The sequence below is a fragment of the Squalius cephalus genome (assembly GCF_949319135.1).
Source record: "Squalius cephalus genome assembly, chromosome: 25".
NCBI classification, from domain to species: domain Eukaryota; kingdom Metazoa; phylum Chordata; class Actinopteri; order Cypriniformes; family Leuciscidae; genus Squalius; species Squalius cephalus.
The window spans coordinates 30,514,484-30,524,435 of NC_137146.1; the positions used below are offsets into that span (position 1 = coordinate 30,514,484).

The 9,952-nt window shown below is 42.6% G+C and overlaps 1 protein-coding gene across 1 annotated transcript in view; it reads right to left on the reverse strand.

The window, feature by feature from the left end:
- The window catches only part of reck (reversion-inducing-cysteine-rich protein with kazal motifs), a 96,474-nt gene extending 90,221 nt beyond the window's left edge, over nucleotides 1-6,253 (reverse strand). The window contains exon 1 of the mRNA XM_079863593.1: nucleotides 6,027-6,253. Coding sequence (XP_079719719.1) covers nucleotides 6,027-6,096 — 70 coding nt within the window. The 5' untranslated portion in view covers nucleotides 6,097-6,253. The remainder of the gene's footprint in view (nucleotides 1-6,026) is intronic.
- Nucleotides 6,254-9,952: the final 3,699 nt, after the last annotated feature.

A 9,952-nucleotide genomic window follows, 5' to 3' on the forward strand; every position in this document is an offset into this window, starting at 1 on the left:
TATTTCTGTCCTGTCTGTTGCTCATGTTCCTCTAAGACTTGATTTGAGGATTTCCTGTAAGACTTCATGATAATTAGCCCTTATCTGCACTCAGTCTCATCTCAGACTGCATCTGTCGAGCTCTGAGATCCGAGTCGGTCGTCTGAGTGTGTGTGTGTCAGTCTGAGATCCGAGTCGGTCGTCTGAGTGTGTGTGTGTCAGTCTGAGATCCGAGTCGGTCGTCTGAGTGTGTGTGTCAGTCTGAGATCCGAGTCGATCGTCTGAGAGTGTGTGAGTCTCCAGATCCAGGAGGAATCACAGGCTCTCAGTGGCAGATGTTCCCATTCATGATGAAGAAGGCCCGTGTCAGTCCTGATGGATGATGCCCTCCATGTGGGCATCACAGGCTTAAAGGGATAGTTCACCCAAAAATGAAAATTAGCCCATGATTTACTCACCCTCAAGCCATCCTAGGTGTATATGACATTCTTCTTTCAGACGAATACAATCATAGTTATATTTTAAAAAAAATGGCATGGCTCTTCCAAACTTTATAATGGCAGTGGATGGCTTTAAATTTTTTTTAAATCCATCAAAGTGCATCCATACATCATAAAAGTGCATCTATCCATCATAAAAGTGCATCTATCCATCATAAAAGTGCATCTATCCATCATAAAAGTGCATCTATCATCATAAAAGTGCATCTATCCATCATAAAAGTGCATCTATCCATCATAAAAGTGCATCTATCCATTATAAAAGTGCATCTGTCCATCATAAAAGTGCATCTATCCATCATAAAAGTGCATCTATCCATCATAAAAGTGCATCTATCCATCATAAAAGTGCATCTATCCATCATAAAAGTGCATCTATCCATTATAAAAGTGCATCTATCCATCATAAAAGTGCATCTATCCATCATAAAAGTGCATCTATCCATTATAAAAGTGCATCTATCCATTATAAAAGTGCATCTATCCATTATAAAAGTGCATCTATCCATCATAAAAGTGCATCTATCCATCATAAAAGTGCATCTATCCATCATAAAAGTGCATCTATCCATCATAAAAGTGCATCTATCCATCATAAAAGTGCATCTATCCATTATAAAAGTGCATCTATCCATTATAAAAGTGCATCTATCCATCATAGAAGTGCATCCATCCATCATAAAAGTGCATCTATCCATCATAAATGCTCCACAGGCTCTGCGGTTAATAAAGGCCTTCTGAAGTGAAGCAATGTGTTCGTATAAGAAAAATATCCATATTTAAAACTTTATCAACTAAAATAACTAGCTTCTGGCAGACGGCCGTACGCATCGATTTACGGCGAAAGAGTAAAACTAGACCCGACGCATGACGTGCGGAAGCGCAGAGGATCGAGCAAAACAAAACACCAGTCACGAATTAGAAGTCTAAAACGAGACTCTTTAAAGTGAAATGTGGGAGGAGCTTGAGTTTGTTGCCCAGCCCTGTGTGTTTGAACCGCGAGAGGCGTCAAAGCTACACATCGTTAAGCGTTACTCTTGCGGCGCAATCGACCTGCGTACGGCCGTCTGCCGGAAGCTAGTTATTTTAGCCTACAAAGTTTTAAATATGGATATTTTTCTTACACGAACACATCGCTTCACTTTAGAAGGCCTTTATTAACCCCCCCAGAGCCTGTGCAGCACTTTATGATGGATAGATGCAATTTTAACATGGATAGATGTACTTTGATGGACTTTCAAAAAAATATTTTTTTTTTCACTGCCATTAGTGAATATTAACAAGTATGAAAGTAGTTATTTTGTGCATTCTAAAATATTTTAAAATAATTAATATGAAATATTATGACAAAGTGTTCCTTTCTAGAACTGAAGTTTTCATTTTAACTGTCTTTCATTCATATTAATATTTTTAAGGATCCTTGCAGAAACCTGTGTGTTTCTGAGCGAACACAGTCCTTCAGGAGAGGCCCTACAGTGAGGAGTCGAGGTTATTCATGCTCAAAACACGGCACGTATGTGCTGGAGCGTGTGAATGATTCATTAGACTTCCATTGGCAGAGATCTTGGGAACGGACACTCCCTTGGACTCGACCTCGTCGTACGAGACTAAACGCAACATTAGCAATGCAGTCTAGAGCTGTCCTTGGGTCGTCCTCGAGGAGCGTCCCTCAGTTCACACTGGACAGATGTTATGAACTTATATTAAATTATGCAGCTGCAACATTTGGCTAGTTGGGCTTTAACTGCGTTAAACAGCATGAGCAGATTATTTGTGACACAGAGCTGGCTACAGGAGAGTGATGTTTTAGAGACAGCTCAACTATATACTTCAACTTAACGTCGTTAAAAACAACGGCGTTTCAGAGGCGTTCAAAGCCTTCAGACCTCAAGAGCTTTCCAGGGATGAAAATTCACTGTTAAGAATCATTAGAGTCATTAGTTCTGATCACGGTTCACCTCAAACCTGCCTGGTGTCAGAATCTGCTTATTGTCCTTCATGGAAAGCTCAGGGTTGATCTTGACGGCGTCTGTATGCCATTGTTTTCTGGTAAACGGGAGTTTTTGAGGCGACATGCGTTTCCTGCCTGTTCACTTTCGGCTCAAAAGCTTGTTTTCTTTCGGCCTGTCCAGAGAAGACAGGGTGTCACCAGATATGTTTCAATGGCAGGACTGTGAAGAAGACATCACCCGCTGCCCCGTCTTTACAATTCAAGGGCTCATACACACACAATGTTGAATGGTGGATGATTCTTGTCTAGTTTTTTCTACCGGCTCCTGCATTCCTATGTGGCAGGGCCTTCAGAATAATGCTTGAGGGTCAAAGGTCATTTCCTGTGCATTAATAATTGAGGAATTTGACATAAACAAGGAAGGATGGAAGGATTGACCAGGAAGAAAAACACGAGGATAAAATGTAAAACACTCTCATCATTTTGACCGAATGCAATCGCTAAGCCAAAGTTTCAAATCTTTTTGACCAAGTATTAGTCGAGCGTGTGACTTTCTCTCTGAGCCACAACATTCCCAACCTTTTCCCAAAACCACAGCATTGGGTTTTCAAGTAGGACATTTGACAATGATTGAAGAGTTTGCAAATGTTCGATCTGTGGTGGTGAATTTTTCAGCTTTGAAGGTAAGCAGATTTTATAATCGCAGATCATCAGAAGATAAACGAACCAAGCCACTGTCAATCTATGACAGTGACATTAATAGTTAAACGTTATCTGGTCTTTAATGTTCTCAAAACAAAAACAATATTTAAACATCGTTCATGAAATATTTTAGTTGGAAATTTTGAAATTACTTTTGAACGTTCCCATAATGTTTGCAGAATGATCAAATGGATAACATTCGCATAACAAAGAAAAAACATTTAAAAAAACTGGATGTTTTAAAAGTTCTGAGAACATTGTAAAATATTGTTTTTATAACTTAATAGGAACGTTCACAAAACCTTCTTTGAGCATATTTTTGTTGGTTGAGTTACTGATTTGATTTGATGTGCAATAAGGACTGAAACAAACTGCATGAAGATGCTAAAGTACAACATTTACATTTGTGAAACTGAAACTCCTTTGTACGAACGGTCAGATGTTCTGTCTTCCACTGAAGCACAAGATGCTGTTTAGATCACAATCACGGTCATCAGGTTTCACACAAATTACTTTGATTAGAACAAATATATATATTTTAATGTATCTAGTTGTAGCCGAACTGTTGGTCAGTAAGTTGATTAAAAGACCAACAAAAATATTTACTTCAGAGTTTCTTGTCTTTAAAACGTTTTTGAAAGTTTAGTGAGTTTAGTGATTAAAAATAATCAAATCAAATACTCAAATAATCAAATCAAATAATCAAATCAAATAATAAAAATGCTTCATAAAGACATATGGGATTCGTCAAGTAAACGTCTCTCTCGACTAACAGATGCATTTACTCTGGATCACTTCAATTGTTGTCCATTATGATCAGCTCGTCTCAATATTTTCAATGTAAAGTCAGAATATCTTCTGAAAGTTCACAGTGACATGAAAGTGCCAGATGGCTTTGAGAACATGAAAGACATGTGGGCATCGCATGTGTCCGGCTGTACACTCCTACATATGTCCGGCAGATATAAGCATACGATCAACTGAAAGCACGTGAGAGCTGGATCTTTCTCCACAGATGTTCCAGACTCACAGCGCCAACCCATCGGCTCCTCAAACCCAATAACACGACATCAAACGCGTCCAGTCCGAACAGATCTAATGGCACACACAGAGAACATGGCTGTAATGGTTCACACGTGTTTATGTGGAGAAGGTATCGTACGAATGTCCTCCAACGTCACAATGACCAACCAAAACCTCGAAAAGTTTCAAAGAAATGTAGAATTCTGAAAAGAACTTGAATGTGAACTGAAGAACAAGAACCAAAATTCTTCCTAAACACTAACAAACATGGTGGCCTTAATGTGTGCTTCACTCCTTATTTCCCAGGATTCAAACTAGAAGAATGACTGATTTTAAAGATGATTTTGATTTCCAGCGATGTCTGCCACCTCTGTTTCTCCTGTTCTCATACTTGAGGAGTCTAAATGGGTTGCAGATGTTTCTTCAAATAGGTAGAAAACATGAGACGCCTCTCGATCTGCTGGACGGGTTTCACCTCAAGGCAGCGTTTGGAGGAAACTCCACATGTATACTGTGAGAGGCAGAAACTGGCGAAACAACTGGTAAATAAAGGTTCAAAAGGTTAACAGGCAACTTTTGCACGGTCACATTATCTATGTAAGAGCAAGAGTAGCCTAATGTCTTCCGTGTGTGTGAGACGACTGCGTTATTTACTGGAGGAATCCGAGCACATGTTCACAAACACACACTTCAAAGCACTTCCAATCCAGATGTCAGCTTGACTTTCTTCAACACTGATAGAACATGAAAGAATTTGGCTTTAAGTTTCCCCGTATAAACAACATTAACATTTTGCCAGAGGGAAATTGTATAACTTGTTTATTTTTTTGCCAAAGCAAAACATCATGAAAAAGAGACTGGAGGATTCTGACACCACAACACAACAAATGGCAACTGTAAAGACAAATAACAAATGTTTCCAACACCTTCTCTATCTCTTTCATATTCTCTTCATTAACATGATATTTCTCTTACAGTGATCTCTTATATTTTACATGTCAGTTCAGGTTTAAATACAGTATGCATTGCATTTAATATTTACTGGTTTATTTACTAAAATTATTATTAACTTCATTACAACTCTACATAGAGAAAATGTTTCCACATATTGTGTAGAATGTAAGTAATGATCAGAATAAAGAGTTAATAATAATGCAAAACTTGTTTTCTTAATAGTGCAAATTAATTTAAGTAAATTATGTCAAAGATCCCCAGAACAGATCGCAACTAAACACTAAATTAAACTGTTATCCTACGATGCAGCACAATATAGTCACTTTTGCACACAGCGTGTTATTATCCAGCCTAATGCTTGTTTATGAATGATTAATGAAAGTTATTATAAAGTGTTACGCTAACAGCGGTCCTGACAGGATATGACCGAATCAGCAGATCCGAAAAAGTCTAAACTCTCATTCACACGCATATTCAGATCACACTTCTATCAAAAACACATTTATTAAGATGTTGCTTTGACTAGTATATGAAATCTGAAGCTTTATACAATCCAATCGCCCATACCAGCATGCATAATGAATTCATAAGCAGTTATGGGAATATAACGGTACAGTCGAGCATACACAAAGATCGTTATGGACTCAAACAATGATGTAAAATTCATTACCAAATCATAACACCAAGCAGAATTCAATAACTCTGATCCAGCATTAAACGCCTGCTTGAATAACGGTTCAGAATCAACAAGTCCGAACTCGCGATTATGCTGTGAAAATGACGATATTACTTCATTATTAGCGTCTGCGCTTTTACCACGCATCGACAATAAAAACGATGTTTTCAACTGGTAAAATTAGCAGATTATTGACATTAAACAACTAGATGTATAACGGGAGAAGTAAAAGCGGACTTACCCTGAGTATAAACGAAGGCGCAGAAGTTGCCAGAGAGAAGCAAAATGATTATCTCAAAACACACAAACATCTTATTGAAATCCTAAAGTGCATGGTGGAGTCGAACGCAGAGGAGACGCGAGCTCCATGAGAGTGTGTGTGTCCGCGGCGGGTCCGCACGCACAGGCCGCACCGGAGACGCGCTGGAGACGCGCTGGAGACGCGACGCTGGAGATCTGAGCATGTGCGGGGGACTGAGGGCTGGAGGAGGGCTGGGTTAACGGAGGAGCCATGAGAATCACCGCTCTTATACCGTTATGTGCCCGAGGGGTGGGGTGAGTGAGAGAGAGAGAGAGAGAGAGAGAGAGAGAGAGAGAGAGAGAGAGAGAGAGAGAGAGAGAGAGAGAGAGAGCGAGCGCGAGTGTGTGTGTGTGTGTGTGTGTGTGTGTGTGTGTGTGTGTGAGTGAGTGAGAGAGAGAGAGAGAGAGGGGGGCGGACACAAAGATCCGAACTAAACTTCACCACATGAGAGAAACATTTATGTGTTTGCATTTCTTTAACTCTAACTAACTTACGCTGATAACTGAGTTCAGAACACAACTTCTGTTAGGAAGAAAAAATTATATTAGCTTGACAGACTGAATAAAAGCTCAAAATAGGCAAAACTAAAAGACGGATAGATAGATAGATAGATAGATAGATAGATAGATAGATAGATAGATAGATAGATAGATTTGTATTAATTTAGTTAATTTATATACACTATATAGCCGCTTTGGAGAAAACCGTGATGTCATCGTATTGCTGACTACATCCAGGGCCGTTTGAAGGAATTTGGGGGCCCAAGCAAAATGGACATGGAGGCCCCCCCAATAAAAAACATATTATAATATGAAACCATATTCCGTCCGTTCGAAAAAAAGTTGCACTAACTGTTTGTTACAAGCAGCATTTGCCGTCAAGCAGGTAGCTAACATAAACATATTTTTTCTAGCCTACCTGCTGCAAAATTACACTATTTGTAGAAGACAAGTGGAGCTATTTTATCCAGTGTAATTTATCACTTACCACTAGGGGTGTAACAAAATTCATGGTTCGGTTCAATACGATACACTTGTGTTACGGTTTGGTACGTTTTCGAGACAGCAAAAAGAAAGAAATGCCAGAGAAATTTCCTTGATTTATTTATTTTTCTTCTTTTTTAAAATTAAAACTAACATCATAAAATATGATTTTTTTTTTACTTTGAGCAGTTCTGGAGCTATAATTGACTCTTCTTAGGAGCATATAAAACAAAAAAGCTCCTTGGAAAAAATGAAATGTAATATTGTAGTAGTTATAAACAAATGTTTATTTTAGTTCAGATTAACATTTGAGGGCATTGTATTCATAATGTCCGACGTAATGTTACTTGAAGGCATTATAGCCTACTATTCCTGCCAAACTATGTGAATGTTTCTCACTAGATCTTGCAGTGATGTTATTACTTCTGTGGCGAATTCAAATGCTTTCTTTACTGGATCTCTTAGTTATTAGCGCTGTACAGTGTCGCATGATCACGATCGGCTCGCGCTGCATTGGTCCAAACTGATAAACGGTCCGTCAACCACACAATAACGAGCAGTTTCGTTTCGCTTGCATTACGTTTGCCATTTGATGTTGGGCAATGTTGTGGTCGCGCCGGCGTCTCTACATTATGAGCGCGCTTGCCACGCGCAACGCGCCTACATTTGAAATAACGAAACTTTGGTCGGCAGGAAAAATGGTCCAACGAACCGTTCTGTTTGAAAATGCGTACCGAAAACCGAACCGAAAGCCTCGTACCGAACGGTTCAATACGAATACGTGTATCGTTACACCCCTACTTACCACTATATTGTTTTTTCTTTCCTCCTCTTCCTTTCTCTTCATTCTTTTCTGGCTTCCTGAAGCATAATTCCGCTTCATGATGACTGCCGAGTGCCGAGGAGTTTTTGTATTTTGCCGGCAGCAGAGATCACGTGGTTGGCTGGCTGCTGTCAGCGACTACTGAGGGGGGCCCCCTTGAGGGGGATCCCGATAACAGTGTCATTGCACTTTACTGCATTGACTATCAAAGGGGCGCTCACACAGTTTGTCGTTGCATTTTATTCTTAACCAGTCGTTGTCTTGGGGCCCCAGGCCTGCTCGGGGCCCCAAGCAATTGCTTGGTTTGCTTGCCTTGTCGCGACGGGCCTGACTACTATCATGCGTTGTGGGCGTGTCTAGGCTCAGGTCCTCCATCTGATCTGGATACGGCCCGGATCCGGCTGACTACATCATGCGTTGTGGTCGTGTCTAGGCTCAGGTCCACCATCTGATCTGTATACGGCCCGGATCCGGCTGACAACATCATGTGTTGTGGTCGTGTCTAGGCTCAGGTCCACCATCTGATCTGGATACGGCCCGGATCCGGCTGACTACATCATGCGTTGTGGTCGTGTCTAGGCGCAGGTCCTTCATCTGATCTGTATACGGCCCGGATCCGGCTGACAACATCATGTGTTGTGGTCGTGTCTAGGCTCAGGTCCTCCATCTGATCTGGATACGGCCCGGATCCGGCTGACTACATCATGCGTTGTGGTCGTGTCTAGGCTCAGGTCCACCATCTGATCTGTATACGGCCCGGATCCGGCTGACAACATCATGTGTTGTGGTCGTGTCTAGGCTCAGGTCCACCATCTGATCTGGATACGGCCCGGATCCGGCTGACTACATCATGCGTTGTGGTCGTGTCTAGGCTCAGGTCCTTCATCTGATCTGGATACGGCCCGGATCTGGCTGACTACATCATGCGTTGTGGTCGTGTCTAGGCTCAGGTCCACCATCTGATCTGGATACGGCCCGGATCCGGCTGACTACATCATATGTTGTGGTCGTGTCTAGGCTCAGGTCCACCATCTGATCTGGATACGGCCCGGATCCGGCTGACTACATCATGCGTTGTGGGCGTGTCTAGGCGCAGGTCCTCCATCTGATCTGGATACGGCCCGGATCCGGCTGACTACATCATGCGTTGTGGTCGTGTCTAGGCGCAGGTCCACCATCTGATCTGGATACGGCCCGGATCCGGCTGACTACATCATGCGTTGTGGTCGTGTCTAGGCTCAGGTCCACCATCTGATCTGGATACGGCCCGGATCCGGCTGACTACATCATGTGTTGTGGTCGTGTCTAGGCTCAGGTCCACCATCTGATCTGGATACGGCCCGGATCCGGCTGACTACATCATGCGTTGTGGTCGTGTCTAGGCGCAGGTCCTTCATCTGATCTGGATACGGCCCGGATCTGGCTGACTACATCATGCGTTGTGGTCGTGTCTAGGCTCAGGTCCACCATCTGATCTGGATACGGCCCGGATCCGGCTGACTACATCATATGTTGTGGTCGTGTCTAGGCTCAGGTCCACCATCTGATCTGGATACGGCCCGGATCCGGCTGACTACATCATGCGTTGTGGGCGTGTCTAGGCGCAGGTCCACCATCTGATCTGGATACGGCCCGGATCCGGCTGACTACATCATATGTTGTGGTCGTGTCTAGGCTCAGGTCCACCATCTGATCTGGATACGGCCCGGATCCGGCTGACTACATCATGCGTTGTGGGCGTGTCTAGGCGCAGGTCCTCCATCTGATCTGGATACGGCCCGGATCCAGCTGACTACATCATGCGTTGTGGTCGTGTCTAGGCGCAGGTCCACCATCTGATCTGGATACGGCCCGGATCCGGCTGACTACATCATGCGTTGTGGTCGTGTCTAGGCTCAGGTCCACCATCTGATCTGGATACGGCCCGGATCCGGCTTACTACATCATGTGTTGTGGTCGTGTCTAGGCTCAGGTCCACCATCTGATCTGGATACGGCCCGGATCCGGCTGACTACATCATGCGTTGTGGTCGTGTCTAGGCGCAGGTCCTTCATCTGATC